Source organism: Mirounga leonina, unplaced genomic scaffold (assembly GCF_011800145.1).
Source record: "Mirounga leonina isolate KUSES-001 unplaced genomic scaffold, KU_Mleo_1.0 Mir_166, whole genome shotgun sequence".
Taxonomy (NCBI): domain Eukaryota; kingdom Metazoa; phylum Chordata; class Mammalia; order Carnivora; family Phocidae; genus Mirounga; species Mirounga leonina.
Window position 1 is genome coordinate 29,528,524 of NW_023270418.1, and position 26,758 is coordinate 29,555,281.

Consider the following 26,758-nt stretch of genomic DNA (forward strand, 5'->3'; position numbering starts at 1 on the left):
ATGAGAAATGAGCCAGGAAAGAGCTAATAGGTGGAGGAGACCTGAGGGGGAAGACATCCGAAGGCTGCCTTCCGGAGGGGCTGGATGCAGAGCCCCATTGGGAGGACGGACTTTCTGCTGGGATTGAAGGGAACTCGGGGCACATGGGGTGACATTGGTGGCCTTTGACTATGGCTGCGGTTTTCTCACTTCAATCGGACACAGAGCTGTCTGGTGTCATGGGCCTGGGATGTCATTGGAGACCCAGGGCAAGCAGGTGGATCAGATCGGGACTGGAGCAGCACAGGCTTCCATCTGCAGCAGCTCTGGGCTTGTCTCGTCCTCTGCTCACGCGCACGCTGGGACACGTACGTGCACACACAGCGTCGTGCACACAGGGTATTTCCAAGCACAGGACTTGCTACGGGCTATTGCGTCCTCACCCAATTTGTATGTTGATGCTCTAACTTCCAGTGTGATGGCAATTTGAGGTGGGGCCTTTGGAAGGTAACTGGGGATAGAAGAGGTCATGAGGGTGGGGCGTCATGGTGGGATTAGTGTCCTCCCAAGAAGAGATGGCAGAAACCTTGCTTTTCTTGCGCTCTCCCTACCAAGTGCGGACAGACTGAGAAGGCCGCTGTTTGCAAGGCAGGAGGAGGGCTCCCACCGGAAACAGTCTGCTAGCACCTTGATCTTGAACTTCCCAGCGTCCAGAACTGGGAGGAAGAAGCACTCGTTGTTTAAGTGGTCTGTCTGTGGCATGTTGCTGTCACAGACTGAGCAGACTTGGTGTATACGCGGCTCTGCGTGCTTACACATGCACACACAGGTTCCCATCAGCCCAGCCTCTACGTACCCGTGTGCCCATCCTTGCATGCAACACACAAGTCCCCGTGATGGTTGTGTAGCGCGCACATCCGTGTGGTGGCCTGCCCCCTTCTCCCTGCCACCCCCATTCCTGAGCAGCGTGGCTTGAGTTCATTGCCATTTATTGAACCCTCCCATCAAAGAAAGGGGTGGGGAGCAAGAAAGGGAAGCTGTCTTTGTTTAGGATTGAGCCAGGGAGCCCAAGGGGACCTCAGGGAAAGGAGGCTGGAACAATGGGGGAAGGTGGCAAGTGGGAAAGGGCTGGACAGAAGAATGGCAAGACCTGGGCTGAGGGAGGATGAGGACAAGGGTGGGGCATGGGAAGGCCTGTGGCCAAAGCTTTGGGCTGGAGCATGGAACTGCTCAGGGCCCCCCCAAGGTGCCCTCAAGAGCCCAGAAGCAGGCGAAGACTTGGCTAAGATTCGTTTCTGGAGGGCAGGGGAAGGGGGCTCTGTTGTCCTCAGCTGGGGTCCAGGCCCGGTCCAGAAGACTGCAGAGGGATCCTCTGGGATGCTTTTTCTGCTTCTGGTTCCTGCTTTGGTTTCTTTGCCCGCCAGGACCTAGGGAAAGAGATCTCAGGAAAAGCCCTGGGTCTGGACCTGCTTCCCCAGTGAGGAGTTCCAGTGGGACCAGAGGCAAGGGACTGACCAGGTTTCCACGTCTTGGATAGTCTCTGGCAAGGGCCGATTGAGGGTCTCAGGCAGGAAGTAGGCGGCACTGCCTCCAAGGAGGGTGATGGTCCCAAATATAATACTGGGGATGAAGGGCTGCAACTCCCCTGTGATTTTCACCAGCGGGGCTGACATGCTTCCTGCACGGGTCCACAGGTTGCTTACACCCATACCTGTTTGCCTTGGGAGAGTCCAGAGCAGGGATTGGCAGCCTGTGTGTGGTTCTTTTTTTTTTTTTTTTTAAAGATTTTATTTATTTATTTGAGAGAGAGAATGAGAGAGAGAGAGCACATGAGAGGGGGGAGGATCAGAGGGAGAAGCAGACCCCCTGCTAGGCAAGGAGCCCGATATGCGACTCGATCCCGGGACTCCAGGATCATGACCTGAGCCGAAGGCAGTCGCTTAACCAACTGAGCTACCCAGGCGCCCCTGTGCGTGGTTCTTAAAGGACAGGTCTGGGACCCCTGGGCGGGGCAGGAGGATGTCACAATCCCACCTGACCCCGTATCCTTTGGCTGGGCCAGCCCCTAGCCCAGCACCTACCGGATGACTGTGGGGTATAGCTCGGTCGTGTAGAGGAAGAGGCAGCTGAAGGAGCCGGATAGGCAGCCCTTCCCAAACACAGCCAGGACTGTCCTCAGGGTTGGCAAGTCTGCAGCGGGAAGAAAAGGCGATGGACCTCGGGCTCAGGAGCACCTGAGTGTTCTTCCTCCTCAGCAGACTTTGTCTCCCTTTTTGCTTTGGCTGCTGGAAAGCTCAGATATAAATTTAAAGCTGAGTAATAGTCCCTCTGCTATTTCTAGTGCTTTGCAGGCTGTCCTGCTGCATTTGTGCTTTTCCCTGGCTCTCATTCCCTACTCCCATATTTTGTTGTATATATGCTTGTCCTAAAATAGCTCAAGTTCCTTTGGAAGGATATGGGTGTATCTGTCAACACACAAACATCTATATAAAAGTGGCTTTTCCAAGGTCGTGGTGGGAGTAGGTTGTGGGGTCTTCCCTGAGCACTGAGCTCTGTGGCTTTTCCATGCCAGCTCGTCTTCTGTAGCAATGTCACCAGGCCATGCCCGATCCCTGAGCAATCCCTCACACTGGCCAGATACCACCATACTTGCCCAGGCTGAGTCAGATCTGGAAAGGAGCTTTGATATCATCTAGCCCAACTGAGTCATTTTCTAGATGGGAGACGTGAGCCCCAGAGAGCGCAGGGACCTGCTCAAGGTAACACAGAGAATTAGGGGCAGAGCCAGTGGAATTGGGGTCCTACGCACCCCACTTCCCAGCCTGTGGCAGCCTGTGATGCCCACGGGCATGTTAGGTTCTGGTTTAGCCCTGGTTTCTCACCTGAGGGCACAAAGATGATAGCCAAGATGGACCCTCCTGCCAGGAGTAGACAACTGGCCTGGGTGATGTGTCGGCCTAGATAGTTTATAGAGAGGACAGTGATGAACTTGGCTGGGATGTCGACCCCACCAAAGATGAGCTGGAGGATGTAGAGGTTGACTCCAAATTCTTCCACACCCATAGCCAGACTGTAGTAGCCAAAACCGGTGGAAAACCTGAGGGGAAGAGAGTGATTGATTGGCACCTGCAGCCAGACTGGGGTCTCTCCCCAAACTGGTCATTGGGTCATAGGGATGATGAAAATTTCATTTCTTATCCCAGCTGCAGCTGATCAGTACGGGCTGCTGGAGAGCTGTTTTGAGCTCTCTGAGATTGTGTCTGGGCTCCGTGCTGGGATGGATTGGTTCTGTCTGACATGGGTATGGTCTAGGGTGTGGTGGCAAAGATCCACATAATTGACTCCAGAGAATATCAGGACTGGCAGGAGTCTGGGAGATCCAAGGAGGTAGTAAATGATCTCTCTTGGTTGGGTAATAGTTTAATGTCTAGAATGGGAGAGGTGAGAGTCAAGTTGTGCACCTGGGTCAGATGCCTCCCCTTTCCCTCTCAGAATCCTGGGATCCCTTCTGAAGTCCCTGGACATATTGGACCCTATTCACGTAGGGATAAAGAAGGGTCTCAGAACCAGGTGACAGAAAGGGCTTTGTAGGAGCTGTAGAATGTCAGACAGAAGAGAAGACTCGGAGAAGCATGAGGGCCAGCCTCGTTCTGTGGGGTCCCAGAGGGCAGAGCTGGGCCAGTGGGGGCAGTGACAGAGAGGCATAGAATGGGGAAATTGCCATGGCAGGGATGTGAGCTGTGAGCTGGGAAGGGGTTTGGAGCATTTGCCTTATGGGTGGGGTGGGCGTGACCTGACGAGGAAGCGGACCCCGATGGCTGGAACTAGGTGTGTGGCAGGTACACAGGAGATTTATTTCCAGGGTTGGGGCTGGGCTGGGGCAGCCCAGGGAGGGAATCTCTTGACTCCTCTTGCAGGTGCCCTAGACCTTCCCCTTAGGGGAAACTGCCAGAAGCCTTGTTCATCACCTCTGTTCTGTAGAGGTGCCAGGGTGTGGGCAGCGAGGGGTGGTGGGTTACCAGGCCAGAGAAAGACAACAGGTCACACGGCGCAGGTTGGGTGTCTGGAACAGGTCAGCTATGCTGTACTTGGCCTTGGCCAAGGAGATCTCCTTCTGCATGGTCAATTTGAGCTCCTTGGGGAAGAGGAAAGAGAGGGTTGCCATTAGTGATCAGCTGGTGGGCAGGAGAAAGAAGGGAAGGAGGTGCAGGCATCTCTAGAGGACTTTGCTTGGGGCATTGGATGTGATGTTGGCTTGTGAGCAGGGAAACAGAGGTGAGAGGAGGGTTCCTGCTCCAGACTACAGTCCCTCTCGGCTCCTACCTCCACGCTGAGTTTTTTTCCTTCTTCCTTCTTGCCATTGATGGCAGCCATCTGTCGGAGTATTTTCAGGGCCTTCGAGAATTTTCCAGAGAGGATCATCCAGCGTACAGACTCTGGTATCCACCTGGGTGCCAGAACCAAGTCACAGTGACTACCCTCATGCCAGAACCTTTTTTGAGGGACCGGAAGAACATCAACATCAACAGGGCCCAGGGGTAGGAGGTCCAGAAACCCGAGCTGTTTTACTGCAGATTTCACGGAATTTAAACTTGGCCAAGCTTTGCACCTGGACTGACTGCCGCCAGCACAAATTCTAGCTTTCTCTTCTTCCCCTTCCAGAAGAGCCTTCCCTCTCCTCTGCCCCCTACCTGGGCTACTTGTTATCGTTGGGTATCTTCCTTAGCTACGAGCCTTGGGCCTAGGCCAAGGCAGGTGGATCCTGGGGAAGGGACGGCATGTTTAAGGCTAGATAGCTGGATGATCCTGTACATCCACCTCTCCAGCCTTCCTTGGGCCGCCCCCGGGGTGAAGAAGGAGCAGGGTTGCAGTCCTGGGGCAGCTTGAGAAGGTGGCTCAGGTTAGGATTATGACCTAGGGGATGGGTTTGGGGCAGAGGACCAATTCTGCTGTAATAGGAGCACAGCATGAGGTCCTGGGATTGGCAAGCAGGCAGCTAACCTCACTTTCCCCACCTCCAGGCTGTATTTTTGGGCTTGGTTCGCTCTGAGCAGACCCTAAGTGTCACTAGGCAAAGAGGAACAGAGGAGGAGGAGGTGTGGGGAGAAAGGAATGATATTTTTAAAAGTCCTTTCTGGGGGGGTGGTCAGCTGTGGCTGTGGCCTCCACAGGCACCCAGGGCCTGGACTCTGTCCTCTTCTCCCTGAGATTAGGAATAGTGGCTCCCAATCAGTGAGCCTTCCCTTGGACCAGGCACCCATGACCCTGGGTGACGGGCATTATTTTCATTTCGCCTAGGAAAATCTTGAGGCTCAGAGTGGGTGAGGCTTGTCCCAAGTCCCAGGGTAAAGGGGTTTGCACTCTCGACAGTTCCCCGCTGACCCTCTGCCCTTATTTTCTTCCCCACTTTCTGCTCCTTGTCTGCTCCCATCCCAGGTTGTGAACATTCCCTAGCTCTACCCTGGATCCTCTGACCACCTCTCTTTCTGCAAGATTGTCCAGACCCCTCTAGAAGATTCTATTCTCATTTTCAAATGGAGACCATCCCAGTTCTGTGTCTTTTTGTGTAACCCTGGGGGATAGCTTGACTTCTCTGAACCTCAGTTCCCTCATGGGTCAAGGGGGATAATGATGCCTCCTTCACACAGAGATGCCATGAGGACTGGAATGATTTAGGTGGATGCCTAGAACAGGGCCTTGCACAGAGTAAGTGCTCAGCAAAGGGTCACTCCGAGTCAGTTTATGCATCCGACTCTTGATCTCAGCTCAGATCTTGATCTCAAGGTGGTGAGTTCAAGCTCTGCACTGGGCTCCACGCCCAGCATGGAGCCTACTTAAAAAACAAAAAACAAAAAAAACCAAATTACATTTCGGAGATTCAGTTCCTGTTTTCAGTGTGTCCTTAGGTTTGATGTGATGATAGTGAGCTCTTTACCTATTTGGGGTCTCTGACCCAGACACCTCGATTCTCCCAGGTCCCCAGGTTTGGGCTTTCCTTTCCTTTATCCCTCATATCTAGAAGTCCCCAAACCCTGTGGATTTGTCCTTCAAAATGCCTCTCAGACTTGTCCCCGAGGCTCCCCCTGCCCACACAGTCACGTCCCTTCTCTCTCTCATCCCCACCTCCTTGGGTCTGTCCTGTGCCACCAACAGAAGCTTGGTCAGGCCTTTCCACACTGCAGACACGTTCGGAGACATTCTCTGTCCCTCCACATGAAGCTGAGGCTCCTTGGCTTTCTGTGCTCTCCACAGTCTGGCCCCATGCCCTGCCTCTCAACTTAGCCCCTTCCTCCCCTGAGTGCCCCCCAGACATCTGCTCCAACAGCACATCTTTGTGTACTAACTCCTCCTCCTTGGAATGCCCTTCCCGACTCTGGGACAGAGGTGTCTTGACTGGTCAGACGCGGGCTCCCCCTGTTTGGCCCCGGCGGGCATGTAAGGAGGGAGATGAAGAGGAAAGGGCCACATACCAGGACAACAGGAAGAAGGCGAAGAAGGGAATGGACACGGTTAACTGTAGCCAGCGCCACTGGGGGATGGCATAGGCCAGGCCAGGCAGAATGAACTGGCCACAGGTATAGAAGTAACCCATTAAAGTTGACATGATGGCCCGCATCTGGATGGACAGGCACTCGACATCTGCAGGAGGAGCCCAAGGACCAGATTAAGATCGTGCTGGGCCCTGGGCCACCTTCCCATGAAGGGGCACCAGCTCCTGCCCACCCCCCATCAGCTACTTGATCTGACCCTGATCCTAAGGGTTCATCACTCCCGTTTTACGGATGCTGTGACTAAGGCTCAAGAAGGTAGGACTCAAACTTAGGTCTGTCTGACTTCCAAGCCCACACTTTTTTTTTTAAGATTTTTAAAAAAATTATTTTTAAGTAATCTCTAGACCCAACATGGGGCTCGAACTCACAACCCCGAGATCGAGTCACATGCTCTATCAATTGAGCCAGCCAGGCACCCCCCACCTCCAAGCCCACCCTCTTGACTGTCTTTCCAGAGGCAAATGACTACCCTTATTTTGCCTCAATGTCCTTGTCTGTAAAAATAGGACAACAGTGTCGCCTCGTTGTGTGTGTGGACTGAATGGGATTGTGTCCCTGGCAGAGTGTCAGGCCCGGGGAGGGGGTGGGGTCCTCGGTATTGATCGCTGTTGTCGTTATGCTCAGAGGGGGGCTCTGAGATCCTGAGAGGGGCAGCACCTTATGTGACCAAGATCACAGGGAACCTGTGTTGAGCCAGGCCCTTGGCTTCAGGCTGGGGTCCCTCAATTCCTGTTCCCTTGCCTCTTCCCCCTGTGGCTCACTCAAGATCGCGGTGCTCAGGACAATGCCTGAGATGCTCCAGCCACTCAGGAAGCGGAAGACCATGTAGATGGAGACGTTGGGGCTGAAGGATGCCCCTGAACCACTGGCTGCCAATAGCAGGTAGCTGCAGGTCAGGATGGGCTTGCGGCCAAACCTGGAGCTCAAAGGAGAGGAAGGACCGATTAGCCACAGTGAGCTAGCTGAGACAGTGACTGCAGGTCTTGGGGCAAAGGGTTGGACCACCTCCCAAAGGGCTAGGTCGAGCATGCAATTCCCGCTTTAGACAGAGCCTGACTGGTAATTGCTATTTTGTTGACAGGTTTGCAGTTACAGGTTCAAGTTAATGAGTGATCGGCCTCTATCCCCAGCTTAGCGGCCTGAGCAGAGGTCAAGGGACTTCCCATCTCTAAACAGTCCATGCACCCCACCTCCATGGCCGCACAGGCCACTATGCTGTGTCTGAAAACCTCGAGGCTTTCCCCCAGGGTCTGAGGAGGTGGGAAGACTCAAGTTGGGAGGGCTTGGGGCAGGGAGAAGGCTGTGCCCCGAAAGGGACTGGGACTTGCCCAAAGCCACAGAACAGGGACAGTACTTCCTGCCTCCCTCAGCTCTTTGCCTTTTGGGGGGCGGTGCATAGGTGGTCAGAGTGAGGTGGGATGTCCCTATAGGTCGTGCGTCCCCTCCGGAGGCTCCCTGGTCTCACCTGTCTGACAGGTCTCCTAGCACGATCCCTCCAATCAGTGTACCCGCCATGAAGACAGACTGGGCCACCTCCTTCAGTATTCTGGAGTCACACACCAAGTCCCACTGCACAGGAGAAAGGTCGTGCCAGCCTGGCTCGGTCCAGACTGGCCCTCCCAGCCATGCTCAGCCTGAGCCCCACAGTGCCTGCCCGCTCCTGGAGCCGTCACCCGACTTCCCTGAGCCTGGACCCCACTCCCAAGCCCCGTTCTGCGTTCAATTGGGCCCAGGGCTCCTTGGGTCTGCCTGGGGCTCTTTGGGTCCCTGACCCGTGGGGTGTAATAACAGTTCCTCTCCAGCGTGCGGGGCCTGTCAGAGGCTTGTAGTATCTGCCTAGCTGTCACTTCCAGGTCTGTTCTCAACTCCTGCCCTCGTCCCCTCCAAGCTTGCCTGTGCCCCGGGCAAGGTCAGGGCCGGTCTGCAGCCTAGGTCTCTCCCTCTCCTCCACGGGGACACTGCTCTATGGTTGACACCTCGCTCCATCCCACATCCTCTGTCTTTGTCTCTCAGATCTCTCCTTCTTGGAAACTCCTTCCAGTCCACATTCACTTTGTTTCTCCCTTCCCTTCCAAGCTGAATCTCTCAAATGAGAAGCTATACTTGCTGTCACCCTGGTCTCATCTCCCGCTCATTGCTCGTCTGCCCCTGCCACTCCACCGACACCGTGCTCTCCAGAGAGAGCTTTTCACTAAGCCCACTGGAACCTTCTGTAGCCTGCCGTGCCCTGACTTTCGGCAGCCCCTCACATTGCTGATGCTGACCTCTCCCTCCCCCTGGGCTTCCTCTCTCCATTTACCACTCCTCCTCTTCCTCCATGGGCTCCTTTCTTTCTATCCCTTAAAGATTCCCCAGGGCTCTTTCTGGATCGTCCTCTCTTTTTATCCACTTTCCTGAGGAAACGTCACCTGCTCCTATGGCTTCAATTTCTATTTTATGAGGAAGACGCCAATCCATATCTTCAACCCAACCTCTCTTCTGGCCTGGACACCAGTCGAGTCCGCTGCCTTCTTGGAAATTCTACTTGGATGATGTCTCACGGTCACCTCAGAGTCAACAAGACTTGTCACCCACTCCTCAATCTCAGTGGCTGGGAGCCCCTCCTTTGCCTCATCCTTCTCCAGTGCACCACCATTCCACCCTCCAGTTTCTAACTTCTGAATATTCCTGGAATCTGGATTCTTCTATTTCCACTGCTATCTTAGTGCAAGGTTAATAATAACGGCCGATTTTTATGGAGGGCTTACTATGCACCAGGCCCTGCTATAAGGGAGCATTTCCCAAGCTTTCACTTCTTCAGTCCCCACAACAACCTTATGCTGGGGCATGACTATCATCATCATCATCCACATGCTACAGATAAGGAGACTGGGGCCAGCTGATGATTATTGTGATGATCTTCAGACAGGTCTCCCAGCCTTCGATTTCAGTTCCTCTTATCTGTGCTTCCCCTGCTAACATGAATGGCTTTCTAAAACTCCACTCAGGTCAGGTTCCTGTCTTGCCTAAAGCACTCACTGGCTTCCTCCTGCCTTTTGGGTAAAGAGAAAGCGCTGTTAACACAGATTTATAAAGCCCTCATGCTCTGGCCCCTGCCTTACCTGTCTGGCCTAATCTCCTGCTAATCCCCAACACACACCCTTTGTCTAGCTGTCCTGAACTACTTGTGTAATGAAGTGGAGAATTTTATTAACTAGAAATGCCTCACAAGAATGTTTTGGAAGTGAAACAGTGTGGGGGAAGAACCATACATCCCAGGGAGCTCTTTCCACGTCCTCTGCTGGAAGTGAGGGGGATGGGGTGGATGAAGACTCCAGGTGCTCCGGCTGCCTCCGGGTGGCCCAGCATGGCCAGCAAACCCAGTGAGCTCTTCTGGCTGAGAAGGGAGGCTGCCTGGTATGTGTGTGGCATGAGGGGAGGGTAAAGGGTGAAGGAGGAAGTGAGGGGGTGTGAGGAGGAGTACGCCAGAGGGTGTCTAGAGAGACTTCTGGTACATTGTGGCATGCTGTGGAAAGCTCCTTTAGGAAAATCTAAAGTAAAGACCTCCTGTCCACCTAAATTCATTCACACCCCCTCCCCCTTCCACAGTAAACAGCACATTTCCCAGGTGACCCAGTAGCTGAGTGGGGTCATGTTGTTCTTGATGGTGCAATGTGAGCGGAAGAAATGCTTGTTACTTCCACATCATTTGATTAAGAGAGAAGCCTTGGTCTGGACTGGAATGCCTTCTCCCTTCCTGTTGATGGGAAGGGTGACAACTAGAACAACTCGGGAAGCCATGTGTTGAAGATGGCAAAGCTGCTGTCAGTCTGGGTCCCTGAATGACCCTATGGGGCAGAGTCCATCAACACGAAATTCCCACCTTAGAACTATTGCATGAGAAAGAGAACCACTTCTATGCCCCACAAGCCATTGAATTACCGTTGACTCTTTTGTTATGGCAACATGGCCTATCCTGATACATTCCACAAGAGGTTGCAAATGGAAATTTGATTCCCCCCCTCACCAGCCTCCATGTTATTTAGTGCCTCAAGAAATCATTCTGCTTGGATCCTGAGAGGGTCAGTGTCAGACCCATTTGGATTAGTTTAAGACTGTTGCCCTTCTCCACTGAGACCAGATCTGCCAGGTCCTGATTTCTACAAACTACTTGCGGTGAGGTACGCATTAGAATAATGGTCACAAGCCAGTTTCTACTTGAAATTTGAGCAATGTACAGGAAATACCATTTCTAGAATGGGCTTTGACTCATGTTTAAAACATGCCCAAATCCTTATAATGACCCATAAATTCCTGCAGAATGAGCAGATTTATTCCTGTTACCTCTCTGCTCTCATTTGTTATTACTATCTCCCCCATGGACTCCACTGTACTTGGTCTTCTTTCTGCTCCTTAAACATGTCAGGCACCTCAGAGTCTTGGCATATGGTATTTCCTTGGCCTGGAATGTTCTTCCCCCAGATAGCCGCTTGGCTTGCTCCTTCACCTCCTTGAGATCTTCTCAACAAGAACCTCCTTGACCACCCTATTTAAAATTGTAACTCCCAGCTGTCTACATTACTCCATCCCCCTTTATTTTCTTGATTGCAATTTTACCATGAGGTATACTACATAGTTCCTTTTTGTGTGTTTGTTTCTCCCTCAGATTATCATCTTGATGAGGGTAGAGTGTTTCATCTGTTTTGTTCGCAACTGTACTTCCATTGCTTAGAACAGAGCCTGGCACATAGTAGGCACTCAGTAAATATTTGTGGGATTGAAGGAATGAGCATTCCATAGAAAGAACAGAGAAATGGAGAACCTTAGTGGTTAAGATATGCTGATGTCTAAAGGAGAGGTCATAGGGTCCACATTCCAGATACTACATGGAGGACAGTTTTGCTTTGCCAGAATGAGCGTATGTCAGGTTGGAGAGTGTCTAGGCTATATTTGTAGACTCTATAACCACATGTTAGCAAGAAGGACTGGAAAAACTTTACAATCACACTGGAAAAACTTCTAGGGCAAACTGTCTACTAGGGGATGGTAAAATGGGGGTTTAAATCTTGGAAGAAGCACTTTGTGGTTAGATATTTAAAAAATCTTGGATTTCAAATGCACTCTTAGTTGCTCCCAGAGATTTTATGGTTAATAAAACTCATTGAAGCTGATGATAAAACTGTGGCCAGGGTTGCCCTGCCGATTAACACAAATCCATGGGGCTCAGATCTGGGACATGCAACTGCTAGGGGTTGAATTGTGTCCCCTGAAAAGATAGGTTGAAGTCCTAACCGCTAGTACCTCAGCATGTGACCTTATTTGAAAATAGCAACGTGGCAGATACAATTAGTTAGGATGAGGTCATACTGGGGTAGGTCTGGGCCCTTCACCCAATATGACTGGTGCTCTTGTAAGAAGAGAAGATACAGACACATAGGGAGGACACCATGAGACATTGGAGGCAGAGACTGGAGGGATGCATGGATAAGCCAAGGGACGCCAAAGATCACAGACAACCACCAGAAATGGGAAGAGGCAAGAAAAGATTCCTCCCTAGAGCCTTGGGAGAGAGCATCCCTACACCTGGATTTTGGACTTCTAGTCTCCAGAACTGTGAGACAATAGATTTCTATTGTTTTAAGCCACCCGGTTTATGGTACTTTGTTATGGAAATTCTAGGAAACAGATACACTGTGTGATTCCTGTATGTTTGAAATACCTGTGGGTTTGGTAGGTGGTAATGGGAAGGGGATTGGGAAAGGGATTCCTCTCCACCTGGCCATGAGGGAACCAGACATAGAGAGAACTGGAGAGATTTTTTAAAGGCATCCTGGAATTCTGGGGGGAGGGAAAGATACCTAGAGACATTTTGGGCATGCTTTGGTGTGGTTAGCTGCAAAAACCCTTGAGAAGGCCTTGTTAAGAAAACCTATAACTGAAGGCTTGGTTGGTCTCAAAGGTGTTGAGAATGTGGTTTATGTTCCTTTGACTTGATGCACAGGCTGGGCCACATGGGGTCTGCACTATCGCTAGATTCAGTGACAACATCGTGCTGTGTGTTCCTCTCTGCTTTTACGCTTGTCATCGTGTCCTTGTTCTCATCATGGTGCCAGCCCTTCAGGCCCTGGAGACAGAACAGGAAAGCTCAAGGCCAGAGAAGAATTGCAGGGGCCTCGGGGGACCAGCCTGTGCATCCAAGCCCACTTGGACCCTCAGACTGAGCTGGGCACCCACAGGGCTGAGGTTCAGTGGTGTGGGAGCTACGGGCTACAGCTCCTCTCCAGGGAACCCAGAACCCACAATCCATGCTCCCCACACTTTCCAGACTTGAAAGAAAGGCCTTTGTTCCCTCTTAATTTCCTAGTAAAGCTCTTTCTGAAAAATTCCAACCTTATCTCTGCTGAACTCAGAGAAAGGAATGTGTGGTCGCCTCTGCCAGGAAGGCTTAGGGGATCAGAGGGGGAGGGAGACTCTCTCCAATCCGGCTGGACCCTTAGCTGTGCTCACTCACATCACGGGCATGGTCCTCCCACCTGTGCCTCCTCCTTCGGAGGGAAGTTCCTTATTATCCTGTTCTACAGATGTGGGGACAGAAGTGGAGAGGAGGGCTGACACCCCAGGTCACTGACTGTTGGGATGGAGCTGGGACCTGCACCCAGGCTTGTCGTTTCCACGAGGGGAGGGCTAGGTGCAAGCCGTGGAGTCTGGTAAAGCCATGGGGGCCCAGGTGAACTGGGAAGGGCCGTGACAGCTGATTCCCCTTTTCTTGGGGGACCCCTACTCTTCTGGTGGGGACAACCCCTCTAATCTCAGGACACGTCTATTAGCCATAATAGTGACAACAACAGCCCCAGCAGCTGCTGACATTAGCTGAATGCTCCGCAGGGACCCTGTGCCCATGCGGTCCTTGCATGGTCTCCTGTCGGGTTCACCCTTGCTCTCTTCCTCACTTTTACGGATGAGCAAACCAAGACTTCTGGCCTCATGACATTCCTAGTAAAGGGCAGAGTCAGGATATGAACTCTGCTGCTTGACCCTGGCTCACGATCACACGCTGTCCATCTTGGGGGTGGCCCCCGGCCTCTGCTAACTGGGGTCACCTGGACCGAGCCGGTTGCCAGATACCACGCACCTCTATTACCAACCTCTGCCCTGGGGCTGGCACATCCAGACCCTGCCCCCGCTCCAGCGACCCACCTCTAGGTAAGGCTGGGCCACTGTTTTACCCCAGCCTCATGGGGACCTGAACCCCGCTTGCCCCACCCCAAGCAGATGGAGCACAGATTTGTCCCCGATACAGCCAGAAACAGAAAAATTGCTGTGCTGGTAACCAGCAGCTCACTGGCTCTGGCCACTGACACTTTCCTGGCTGGGCAGGGACCCCTCGCATGGGTCCTGACCCTCATGCCTGACCCAGGAAAGGGTACAGTACCCTGAGGACTGGTGAACCCCTGTGTTTGTTGGGATGCAGATCCCCCCCCACCCCAAGTGCTGGCATCATGTCTGGGAACCTGGATGGCACAGATGTGAACTGATGCTTGACCAAGTACAAGACCTGCAACCTCTGTTCTTGGCCAGGCTCCCTGGAGGGAAGCCACTTTCCAGCAGTCAGCAGGGTTTGAGTCCCGCCTGTCGGCCTCTGACGGGGACACAACCTTGGTTCAGCATTAGCTGAGCACTTACTATGCACCTGGCCCAGGGATGAGAAAGGTGGGCTGGAGGGGCGCCTGGGTGGCGCAGTCGGTTCAACGCCTAACTCTTGGTTTCGACTCAGGTCATGATCTCAGGGTCGTGATCTCAGGGTGGTGAGATCGAGCCCTGTGTTGGGCTCTGCACTCAGTGCCAAGTGTGCTTGAGATTCTCTCTCCTTCTCCCTCTGCCCCTTCCAATCATTCTCTCTCTCTTGAGATAAATAAATCAATCTTAAAAAAAAAAAAAGGATGGGTTGGAGAGACACCTTCCCTGTGCTGGAGGAAGCCGCCAGCCTCCTGGGGCCACAGGGTGCTTGGTCAGAGGGATCCACTGTGGGTGGGCTTAGTCTTAAGGAGCCTCATTGCCCGGCTTTAACTCCAGCTCCACCTTTGATGAAACATGGTGGGGCCGTGGGCCAGGGGGCCAGGGACTTGTGCCTGCATTTCCTCCTCTGTACAAATGGGACAATTAAGGTGTCAACCTCTGGGTTGTTGTGAGGATCGAAGGCGTTAATAAGGGCCAGGGGCTTAGAGCCATCAGGCACGGGGCAAGCACAAAGTAAGGGGTAGGGGTGATGGGTACGTCACTGTTCCCTGCACCATTGTCGTCTCTCCGGCTAGCTCCGTGATTTCAGAGGACAGGGACGGTGGCTTTCACTCCTCCTCTCCGATTTCCCAGGGGCCAGGTGCACAGCAAGTCACTTATACATTTGGAAACTTTATAGGTATTGAGACATCTTTGACTCCCTCCCTGTCCCTCACCTGCATGTCCGTTGGGTCCCCAAGTCCCATGGATTCTGACTCCCTAAACTCTCTGGTATCTATTCCCACCGTCCCTTCCACTCATCCTCCTTTCCCTGGATCCCAGTGGCAACCTGCTAACCGGTCTCCCTGCCCCTGGACTAGAACTCTCCACCAGCCACTCTCCACCCTGCAGTCAGAGGGACCATCCCTGGAGGGTGATCTGAACGCACCACACTCCTGCTCAACACCCTTCGATGGCTCTCTATCGTCTTGGAACAGAGGCTACTCGCTCCCCTTAGCTTCCAAGCCGGGCCCTCCTCTTCTCCGGCCCCATGTCTGGTGGCCTCCGCGCTCCATGGCTCGCCCCTCCAGGATTCCCCTGTCTCTCGCAGTCCTGACGGTTTTGTTCTCATCCTGCTCCCATAACCGTGCATTTGCCCCCTGCGCCCTCCAACGCTGTTGCTTTGGCCTGGGGCACGCTTGCCCACTTCCACCTGCCTGCTTCCTGTCTCCCTTGTCACACCCGGTGTGGCGTTGCTGACTCCAACTGACCCTCCTGGGCCCCCCTCCAGGCTGGTTAGATGCCCCGACCCTGGGCTCCCAGAGCACTCTGACGGTATAAAGCTCCTATCCATTCACTCCGTAAATACTGATTTTGCGGTGCCTCCTCTGGGCCAGGCTCTGTTCTAGCTGCTGGGGAGGCAGCAAAGCAGCTGCAGATCTCGGCCTCAGGAAGCATGTGTATTGCATTTTGGCGCCAGCAGTCCTCGAGGGGTGGCTCTGTCTCTCACTAGAGGGGAGCTCCTGGAGGGCAGGCGGGGAGCAGGTAGACTATGGCTCTTTGTCCTCAATAGTAGGCATGTAGTTGTTAGTAAGTGTTCGTTTGCTGCATTTCGGGCACTGAGCTTGGCACGAGGAGGAGAAGCAACTATAATATAATCCAGGGGTATGAGAGTCAGCGAGTGTCATAGTTCAGAGCATGACTCTGGGGCTAGATGCCTCTGCTCAGATCCTGAATCTGCCCCTTTGCTTGTGGTGCGAACTTGTACGAGCTCCTTAACCTCCATGCTTCGGTTCTCCGGTCCCATCTGAAAAAATGAGCTTATAATACTAACTACCTTACAGTGTTGTCAGCAAAGTTAAAAGTGTTAATATTTCTAAAGCGCTTAGAACAAGGGCCTGGCACGTAGTACCTGCTTTATGTATAAATAAATATTCATGAAACACATGAAAAACAGTTATACAGACTAGGAACACAGAGAGTCTTGGGTTCAAATTCCACCTCTGCCAGGTCCTAAGCGTAGGAAATCCTGGGAAAGTTGTGGAACCAGGCTCCGCGTGCTGTCGCCTGGGATTCCAAGAGCCCTCACCCTCAGCACGCCCAGTGCAGCCCTGGGGCAGGGTAAACACTTGGAAATGCAGCTCTCCTAATGGGGCAGAAGCAACATCCCGAGGGGCTCATGGTCCCTAAGGGGAGAATGAAGACAGTGGCCTCTCTGTTCCCAGCTCAGATGCCACGCCTCCTCCGGGAAGCCTCCCTAGAATCCTGTGGTTCGTCCCTCTTTCCTCCTTCCAACTGCTGTAAACATCTATCCCTCTCTGTGCCTCTTAGGGGTGTTCACCTTAAATCCCAGTTCCAAAACTGACCAGCTGTGTGATACTGGACCCTCACTTGCCTTCTCTGAGTTTTGCTCTTTTTGATCTGTAAAAGGAGCTAAAATCACGTTCGACGGGATAGGGCTGTGAGAATCACAACGTCTGCAAAGCACCAAAATGTGCCTGGCAGTTTGCAGATCCTCCCTAAATGCCCGTTCCTGGTTCTTCCTCCTCCTCCTCTCCCCCATCACCGTGGTCTCCTGACTGGCCTGTCAGTTCATCCGAGGGTCAGATTTACTTCTGTCGGTCCCAGGGATGGCAGGTGGAAGAATCAGGAAATAAGTAAAGGGCCGAACACATGGCAGGTGAACCCGTGAGTAACTCTGGGGGCTTGGGGGATGCGCTGGTCCCTCCTCCCCACACCCTCCCTTCTTGGGACCTTCCAACAAGATGGAATTTCCTTCCTTTTCCTTTCCTGCCTGGCGAACTATCTCGAAGTTCGAACTATCTCAGCTCGAGCGAGGGCCACTTCTTCAGGGAACTTGCCTCCCCAGCCTGACCCCGCCCCCCGCCGGCCCCCACACCCAGTCCTAAGTGGCCCTGGTCTAAGGTCACAGCCCTAAGTACTTTGAAGTTGTAATTTTACATTTCTTTATGTGGTAGTTCCGTCCCGCAGGGCTGTGGACCCCGTGGTATTTGGGACAGTGCATTTTTGTGTCCTCAGAGCTTAGCATCGTGCCTGTCACGGAATGGGCTGCGTGTTGCGGGAGCGCTGACAACTCTAAACGCGACGAAACTGAACTTGCTGGTTCATTTGCATCTGCACCCAGGTCCTTCCTCTCTGCCTGCCCAGCGCCCTGTCCTCCGGTCCCAGTCCTAGGGAGACTAGAGCCTAGCCTGTTCTCCCGTCCCTGAGTGTGGCAGGGTGTGGGCTGCGTGCTGTGAGTCGAGGAAGAAGGGCTGCCTCTGGGCATACCTCAGTCACAATGGAGGCCGCGGTGCTGAGGTCATAGGCCCAGCCGTCCAGGCACGGCTCGGTGGCCCCCTGGGTGTCGTTGGGCAGGCTGGCGTTGGGTGGATAGCTGAAACGGAGGCACGTCTCAGCCTTCCCATTCAGGCCCTTGGGGAGCACCCAGGGCCCCGTGGAGGCGTTGGGGGGCGGGCGACAGTGGTGGGCCGGCGTGGTAGCTGTGAAGATCTGCAGCAGGTAGTGGTTGGCCAGGCAGAGGATTGGGAGGCTGAGCAAGACCGTGTTCAGGAACTGGAAGGGGCCCTTGCTGCCCACTCGGTCCATGAGCTCAGAGAAGGCCATGGTGCAGTTCAGGATGAGCCAGAGCTGCAGGCAAGGCACCTGGCCAGGGAGAGGTAAGTATGCATGTGGTTCTGTGCCGGTAAGTGGGTAGGTGTGGAAACCCCGTGGGAGGGTGGGCCAGGTGTACGCGTGAGCACGGCGTGCGGATAGATGTGTACAGATGCGGGGCTCAGGTGTGTGGGGCCACATGGGGATACAGGAGGACACACCCAGCGGCGTGTTGAGGCGTGGGGCCACAGGTGTGGTGTGTGTCCAGGTGTGTGTGCACAGGGGTGTCTGCTGTGATGTGTGTCTTGAGGCTGGAGTGTAAGGTGCAGCTGTGTGAGCTTGGGCGTGTGTGTGTGAGGCTGCGTGCATGGGGTGGTGCAGGCCCCACAGCCGGGACTCAGGGGCCTGGTTGTGGCCATTGGCAACAGGGGCCGGATGGTGGGGGGAGGTGGGGAGGCCCCTGCTCACCCTGGGCAGACACACAGGCTTAGCAGAGCCCAGGTTGCCTGCTGCGAAGGTCTCCGGAAGCCCAGAGCCTCCCGGCTTTTGGCTGTCCTCTGGGGCTGGGTCCACCAGACTGGGGCAGCAGAAAGGGCCCAGGCAGGTCCCAAAGGGCATAAGGGACCCAGGCAGTCGCAGTAAGGAAACAAGGCCAGACCTTGGGGGCTTCTCAGGGGCCTATGGGGGCCAGGGCTTGGGCAGGGGTCCCTATTCCTCCTCACCTGGTAGCTGGGCCCGGCTCCCTCCGCTGGGGCTGGCGGTGGAATGTGGCTGAGGCCCTTTGTCTGTCCCGGGGTCCGGCAGCAGCTGCTGTATTTGGGCAGCTCCGCTCCAACAAGCTATGTTTGTTCCTTCCCCAGGCGGACTTATATAAGGCATTAAGTTCCCCAGGCTAATGTTTGACTTTCTTTTGAGAATTAATGGTGCCAGCGAGGGAGGGTGCCGTGGACCCACTGAGCCCCGCTTTCTTCAACGGGCTGCCTCAGCAAAGACTGGGTGGTGGTGTGGCTGAGCCTAGCAGGGTTGCTGGCTAGACGGAGGGGTAGGTAGGCGGTCAGGGCAGGCTGGCCTGAGGCAAGTCTGGGAGGGGGTCCGATCTGAGTCCTGAGGGCCCAGGGTCATCTCTGTGCGGATGGTCTGTGGGCCCGGAGCTCAGAATAGCTCTGAGAGGGGTGGTGTGTACGTGTGGGCAGAAGACATTCTTCCGGGCACCGCTTCCCCTGCCTGGTGCCTCCCAAGAAGGGGCCTGGAGACTTGTCTCCTGGGAAATGGCAGGGCAGGTCCAGCAGAAAATATCATGGGTGTCTGTCCCTGAGGGCTCAGGACTATCATCCGCTGGGCTCCTGGGCAGCCAGGGCTTCCTGTCTGAGTCTCAGGCTCAGGGGAACAGCCACCTTCCATCTCCACTCTCCATGGACAGGCTCCTCTTCTGATCAGCTGTGTCCCTCTGGGGACAAATCATGGTCCCTCGTGTTTTGTTCTTTTCTCTGAATTCTTTTAATTCCATAGTAATGTTTTTCTTGCATAAAACATGGGGAACATAAATAGGCCAAAAAACCCCAAATATCCAGTCTCACCTGAGAGCCAACCCCGTGTGCTTTCTGATGTATGTTCTTCCAGACCTTTCCTCCTCAGGGACTGTGGTCTAACCCTCATTCTTTAGCAGTCAACAGGAGACTCAGGTAACCTCACGGCAGCCCCGTTACTATTCTAAACTTTGTAAATTAGGAGACTAAGGAACAGAGAGGTTAAGTAACTTGCTCACGGTCTCCCAGCCAGGGAGGGCAGGAGCAGTGTGGAGCCAAGGTCTTCTGCAGAGTCCAAGGGGCCACTGTGCTACACCGTCTCTCCCTTAGCAAGGTCACCTCAGCGGGCTTTCAATGTCACTCCTGCCTGCCTTTACCTCTCTGGTTCTACCTGCAGGGACTCTGGGGAGCGGCCCCATCCCATTTGCTCCAGGGGCTCGGGAGGGGCCCACCTAGGGCTCCCCTTCTTGGTTGGAGAGGGGGCTTCCCATTCTTCCCCTTGGCCCCCTTCTCCACCCAGGCAGCGTCCGGCTCCCTGGCTCAGGCTGGCCTCCGCCCCCTGATGTCTCTCCCAGTCCCTCACCACCACCCCCTCCCGGGCGGAGTCAGCCGCTGGGGCTCTGCTCCCCACCTGGGCCCAGCAGTAATTGATGTTCTCAGAGTGGCCTGAGGCAGGGCGAGATCCGGAGTCATCAAAGGAAGATTAAATTATGCTCCGATGCAGCCAAGGGGTTGTTTTAGGAAGGTTTTCGACTGTGAGGCTTGCAGAGAGCTGAGCCGCCGCTCGAGCCCCCCTGTTCTGGGCATTCGCCCCCTGTGAGATTTTCTGGTGCTTAATTGGGCATGGGTTATCCGTCTGTTCCTGTCCTAGTGGAATGTTGTTTAAAGGAGCCTGGTGACTTCCCGTGGAGGCCGATGGAGGTGAGCCAGAGTATAGATGTGCAAACCCAGCCAGGGGCAGCCCCAGCCCCCGGTGCATATGCTTGGATTCACAGTATCTGGCCTGAGGAGTTCTCTTGGGCCCGCGGGGGTCGTGTCATGCACTTGTTGTATGACCTTGGGCAAATCACCTCCCTCTGGGCCTCTCATTTCTCTTCATTAGTTAAGTGGCTTACACACACACACACACACACACACACACACACGCTCCAGGAATCTTTTATTCAAACAGTATATTGGATTTGTAAGATCAATATATAAAGCAGATGCGAGAGGAGGTGGTCTGGCTAAAGTGTGAAAGAAGGTGGAGAGAAAGCGGCCCCCTCGTCACCCCCGCCCACCCCCACTCACCCTCGCTCACCCTTTCCTTTGGCATCTTTTGCCCCCGGCCCGCCCTGCCAGAGGCATCTCCGTTATATTAGAGGATCCATCACTTCTGCCTTGTTGTGATACTAAATCGAATATGTGGAAATCAACTTTTTTTTTTTAAAGAAATGTTGCATCTGGGAAATCTTACATGCTAAGTGCATTTTTAGCTTGGGATATGGAAATGTCGTTTTCTTCTTTTCCTCCTTCCTCCCTTCCTTCCTTCTCTCTTCTTTCCTTTTCTCTTTCGTCCCTTCATCTTTTGTCTGAACCCTTCCCGGTGTCCTTTGAGCTGCACTGGGCTCAGTCGGTGGCCCCCATCCCTGCTGGGCCGCAGCACAGGCATGTGTCTTCAGCTGGAAGGGCCCAAGGCTTCATCAAGTTCAAATCCAACGTCCTCACCTTACACGCAGGGAGACCAAGGTTCAGTGAAGGAAGGAACACACATCTGACCCTCGGCTTCCCGGGCTTCTCCGCACAGTGCTGTCTTTCTAAATCCTCAATTCGCTGAAGCAGAGGATGCACCATGACAAGTGAAATAGGCAAATCTTACTCTGCGGGAGCAGGGGGGAGTCTGGGTGTTCTGGCCAATTACGGGGACCACGCTGAACTCTCTGGGGGCCCATCCACTCTCCTACCCACTCACCTGTTCATTTGTTTGTTCATCTCTCCATCCGTCTGTCCATCTGTTCGTCCGTCCGTCTGTCTGTTCATCCACCCCTCCATCCTTCCAATGTGCCTCATGCCTTGTATGTAAGGCCCCATGCTAGGAGCTAGGGTGTCTGCTCTACCCTCCTGTCTGCTTGTCAGAGAAAATAGCAGCCCAGAAACAATTACAGCACCCAGGAGATTGGCCTCAACACCATGGGAGAAGTCCATGCAGTTCTAGTCCTTTCCAGAGAGGGAAAGAATGACTGTGTTTGACGGATCAGATTACAGTGGGTTGCCCAGAGAAGGTGGTATTTTTTTTTTAATTATTATTATTTTTTATTCTTATGTTAATCCCCATACATTACATCATTAGTTTTAGATGAAGTGTTCCATGATTCATTGTTTGTGCATAACACCCAGTGCTCCATGCAGAATGTGCCCTCCTCAATACCCACCACCAGGCTAACCCATCCTCCCACCCCCCTCCCCTCTAGAACCCTGTTTGTTTTTCAGAGTCCATCGTCTCTCATGGTTCGTCTACCCCTCCGATTTCCCCCGCTTCATTCTTCCCCTCCCACTACGAGAAGGTGGTATTTTTTACACTGGGTTGGACGATTGGGAGGTAGAATCGGGGAGGGACCAGCAGACCCAGGGGTGTGAGTGCAGGCACGTTTGGGGAAATGGGAGATGAGCTGGATAAACAGTATGGACAGAACCTTTCTTCCCACCCTGGTGGGGGCCTTGGTCCCAGGGGCTGGGACACACATAGCTGTGAGAGTATCAGAGGGGCTGATGATTCTCTGGGCTTCTCTGTCCCTGTGCAGGTGGAAGTGGGGAAGATCTCAAGGCTGTGGCTTACCAGTGGACTCATGCTCTGTGGAGCCTAAACTCACCGTGTGCAGTCTGGGTCTCTCGCCCCCCATAAGGGTCCCATTCAGTTGGGGGGGCCATTCGAGCCCTCCCGGCTGCCTGCCTGCCTCCTCACTACCCCATCATGGGTTCAAGTCAGAAGCCGCAGCATGTGTGGGGGTGTCCTGGGGCTCAGCCTATGGCCCTAGGTGGGCGTGGAGAGATGTTCAGTGAATTCCCAAAGGCCAAGAGCTATTCCTAGGGCTTTATCACTGGCTTAGGGGCCCCAGATTCAGTCCCTGTCCTTGGGTGGCTCTTAACAGAATAGGTGGCCTGTATGGTCGTGAACAAGGGATTGTCCTCTGCCCTCAAGCCCTAAGCAGCCCTTCCTTTCCTTTCCTTTATTCTAAAATTTCCTTCACAGGAGCAAGGCCGTCCAAGGAAGAGGGTTCCTACATGCTTGAACTGGAATCTTGGTAGTTGTTTGGCCTTGGGCAGGTTGTGTTGCCTGGTTAAGCTTTAGTTTTCCCACTTGTAAAATGGGGATTAATACCTACCTTATAGGATTGTTGGGATTTTAAATAAAGTATATAAAACCCTGAACACAGTGCCAAGCACGCAGTACTGAATTTGAGGGTCAGTCCCGAGGGAACGGGCTTCAGGAAGCCCGAGCAGTCCCAGAAGAAGAGGAGGAGGAGGAAAGGTTGCTAGGAGAAGGGAGCCCAGGAGGGGTGCCCTTTGGCCCTGGGGGTTGCAGGTTGGAAGGTTTTCCAGGCGTCGGTGGAGGGGGCGCTCTTGGGGTTGTCCTTGGGCACCTGGAGTTTATCCTGGCCCAGCCAGTCACTGCCGAGCCCATCATGTTGCCAGGCAGGCTGGGGCGCAGCTGTCACCCCAAGTAGGAAAGGTCAGGGACACAGCTCCCAGGATGGCGGAGGGACTGTGCTCGAGCAACTGGAGTCCCCTGCCCAGGGCAGGCCCCAGTGGCGCTCCCTGCTGGTGCACATCAGGAACTGTATCTCTCACCTCTGGGGTGTGGCCTGGAGTTCCCAAGCCCACCCGCCACCTGAACCAGCACAGAGAATGGATGTCTGTGGATCTGGAAACCCCCACACTGGACGACTGATCCAAGAACCTGAGGGAGGGGACCCCCTGGCTACAGGCTGAAGCAGCAGATGTCTCAGTCCCCGTGTCCCTGGCACTGCTTTCTGCTCATGAAATGTCTTAAACCAGGGCTGGCCGACGCAGGTGCCCACGGTGCCAGGTGATGTGAATGAGTGGGGTGGGCTAGGTGGGCTAGGTGGGCTAGGTGCTCGGAGACGTGCAGAGCGCACGTCCAGTCTGAAGGGGGCAGCGGTGCTCAGCACCAGCTGGCGTTGCCATGGGAATTGCAGGCTTGGGGTTGCCAGAGCTTCAGATATTTTAAAAATAGCTTGAAATCTGGACTTTGTGAAATTTTCCAATTGTGTAGGCGACCCCTCCTCCCACCTTCTGGAATCCCTTTGTCTTTTCTGCTTCTACCACCCATTGGAGCCATAGACTCCATCAAGTGATTCCTTGTAGAACAAGGGAGGATTTCCTTGGGTTTGTCCTCACACGTACTCCCTGCTGGACCTAGGATTTGGTGAGCAGGGCCTTCCAGTGTTTGTTCATTCAGCAAACATCTATCTGGCACCTTCTTTGAGCTGGGCCTTGTGCAGAAAGGTGCTGAGGATGGGAGAGGTGAAAAAGACACAGAGCGTGGCTTTGAGGGGCCACAGAGCCCTGGAGGGAGAGTGGAGGGGACAGGCATCCGTGGAGCTGGTGCCAGGGGTCAGGCACCCTGAGGACACTGTCCCATGTGCTTTCCCGCCAAGGCCTCTTATCAGAGCGGTGGTTCCCTGTCTGAAATCAGCCATGTTGGGGGTGGGTGCGTTTGGCTTCACGCTGCACTCATGTTCTTTTATCTTTATACTCGCTGTTCCCAAGGCCGGCTCCTCCTCGGCTTCTCAGATGTCACCTCCTCAGAGAGGCCTTCCAGAACTAACTAGAGTAGTGCCCCCAACTCTAGGAGCACCTTCGCTAACAGGCTCCATTTGTCACTGCCCAGAATTACGTACATGCTTGTCATCCACCTCTCCTGTCCCCAACCAGGAGGCCGTGAGGGCAGGGCCTGGCTTTGACCGGTTTGCCGCTGCCGAGTGGGCTTACAGTAGGAGCTCGCTGAGTTCATGTACAGCAGGTGCGCTCTGTCCGCAAGCACCCCCCCCCCCAATCTCGTTTCAGGAAGCGGTCTCCGCAGGGGGAGTGCTCAGCCCTGGACCCCACCCGCCCAGCCCTATTGTCTTCGCTTGCAAAATGGGCACGGTAACAGTTCTAACCTTACAGGGCTGGGAGGAGGGCAGGTGCTCGTGGTCCTGTGGGGTGGTAGGTCTGAACCCTGTCACGGGGGATGGTATCTCTGGGTCCTGGCTGGGAGCTTGGAGACCATCTCACAACCCTCCCTCCCCCAGCAGCGCATTTTTCCACTTGCCTTGTTTCCTGCCACAGGCCTGCTCTGCAGTTGATCTCCCTGCGCTTGGCAGAAACGCTGAGTGAAAAAGATGGGCTGAGGCTCCCGGAGCAGACGGTGCAGGAGAGAAGAAGCCACAGATGAATAGGGGGATGTTCGGAGCCTGAGAAATCCCAAAGCAACTGCCCGCTCCTGGTCCCTGGACTTCCAGTCTCCCCCTGGGGAGGGACACTGGCAGATGCATCTTCACCATGGTGCAGGCAAAGGCTCTTGCCCATAGAGGATGTGGCCTTGGGGACCGGTTTGATGGCCAAAGATGCCAACAAGCAGATGTGCAGCTGCCTGGACAGGGGAGGGAGCCTGGGGCTGGGGCTTGGGCATGGGGGTGGAGAACGGTCCTGTGGTTTCCAGTCAGGTCTGTTGTATCTTCTGAACGCACAGGGTGTGGGATCATAGACGGCTGTCTGTCTGGGGAACGGGGGCAGTGGTGGCCTACCCCGGGGCTCTGTGGGGTAGTGTTGTCAGTGCTGTTGATGAAATGCAGCGAGTAAAGTTTCTCAGGCTTGCAGAGAACTCAAAGCTGAGATAGAAGGTATCTAAGTAGGAGGATGGAATCAGAGTCCAAAGGGGTTGGAGGGCTGAGTGCTGAGCCTGCCACTTTCTAGGTATGCCCCTTCAGACAAGTCGCATCAACTTTCTGATCATTGGCTTCCCCGTCTGCGAAATGGGGGCAACGTCACCTCTACGCCCAGTGAGCCACCCGCACGCGGCTGCCAGCTCAGTGCGCGGTATGGGATAGCTGCGGCCGCGCCTAAGACAGGGGGAGCTCCCTAGGGGCAGGGGACTCGTCTTTCAGGGCTGTGTCCCCAGTGCCTGTACAGCGTGGGGACCGAACAAATGTTTGTCAGAGGAACGAACAGGATGAAATTTGACAGGGATAAATGTCAGTTCCTGGACTCGGATCCAAAGACCCAGCTGCACGTGGATGCGGTGGGGGCCGGGGAGGGGATGGGGAGAAATGGCTCAGCAACCAACAGCACATGCGAGAAAAGTGGAAGGATTTAAGCGGGCAGAAATTTTGGTCAACATGAGGTGGCTTGCCAAAACCAGGCAGGGTGAACTCGGGTGGCATCACGAGAGGCCCAGGGCTCAGAAGTGGGGAGGCCACGGTGGTCGGACCAGCCTCCAGAACCGCCTACCATTCTGCCCTCCCTCATTGGTGTGCTTGAAGAAATCAGGGCACTGAGTTTGGAGAAGGGAAGTGCACAGGGCCACGGCGCGGTGCTCAGAGCTTGCCTCTTCCACTCGCTTGGGCAATCAGTGAAGCGCATGACTCCAAGCCTCAGTTTCCTTGTCTGTAAAATGTGCCTGCCTCAGGCTGGAGCTCACTTAGCTGTGGGGAAAGAGCAGGAATGGGGGTCCGAGCCTCCCTGGACTCACCCCCCCCCACACACGCCTGCGCACTGAGCTCCTCAGCACCCGGGTTGTTCACACGGGAGGACAGCACCTGTTTCCTGTGCTGTTGGAGAAGATTATAGGGGCAGCCCCTCCCACCTTGACCTCCCCACTTTCCTCCATTTGAGGCTGAGCCTGTAGTCCAGCCACTTTGCCCGCAGCCAGCTTCCCTCTCATCTGCATGTTTTGGGTGTAGGACTGTGCGTGCAAAAAGCCTGGGCTCCACGTTGCTCTTCCGCCCACCAACCGCGCTGTGCCTGCAGCGAGCCTGCCTGGGGGGTGGGCGGGGGCCCTATGCGCCCTCTGGTGGCCGCAGGGGGGCACTGCGCCGGGCTCCGGGGAAGGTCCGGGAGCAGAGCCCACCAGAATCACGTTGCAATTCAGACAACCTGGTAAAAATCCTGGACCCCAACAACAGATGAATGTGGTGTACACACACACAACGGAATATTATTCAGCCTTAAAAAGGAATGGAATTCTGATACATGCTGCAACATGAGTGAGCCTTGAAAACGTGCCTAGTGACATCAGACACAAAAAAACAAATACTGTGTGATTCCACCTATAGGAGGTATCCAAAACAGGCAGATTCATACATATAAAAAGTAGAGTAGAGGTAACCAGGGACTGAGTGGGGGGAATGG

At 54.2% G+C, this 26,758-nt stretch overlaps 1 protein-coding gene across 1 annotated transcript; it reads right to left on the reverse strand.

Annotated features, from left to right (window-relative positions):
• Nucleotides 1-1,306: 1,306 nt before the first annotated feature.
• Nucleotides 1,307-17,852, reverse strand: SLC22A8 (solute carrier family 22 member 8). The gene is made up of 10 exons (XM_035012376.1): nt 17,517-17,852; nt 7,996-8,099; nt 7,292-7,446; nt 6,450-6,618; nt 4,303-4,426; nt 3,999-4,114; nt 2,862-3,076; nt 2,061-2,169; nt 1,495-1,698; nt 1,307-1,406 (listed from the first exon to the last, which is right to left on the reverse strand). The coding sequence occupies exons 1-10, from the start codon at nt 17,850-17,852 to the stop codon at nt 1,307-1,309; spliced, it is 1,632 nt and encodes a 543-aa protein (XP_034868267.1).
• Between the last annotated feature and the right edge of the window lie 8,906 nt (nt 17,853-26,758).

Bases quoted from the DNA above. Each gene is read 5' to 3' on its own strand.
- SLC22A8 (XM_035012376.1), bottom strand. From the start codon at position 17,852: ATGGCCTTCTCTGAGCTCATGGACCGAGTGGGCAGCAAGGGCCCCTTC. The intron at 3,077-3,998 runs GTAACCCACCAC...TCTTCCCCTCAG, and splicing joins TGTTGTCTTTCTCTGGCCTG to GTTTTCCACCGGTTTTGGCT. The intron at 1,699-2,060 runs GTAGGTGCTGGG...GACTCTCCCAAG, and splicing joins CTATACCCCACAGTCATCCG to GCAAACAGGTATGGGTGTAA.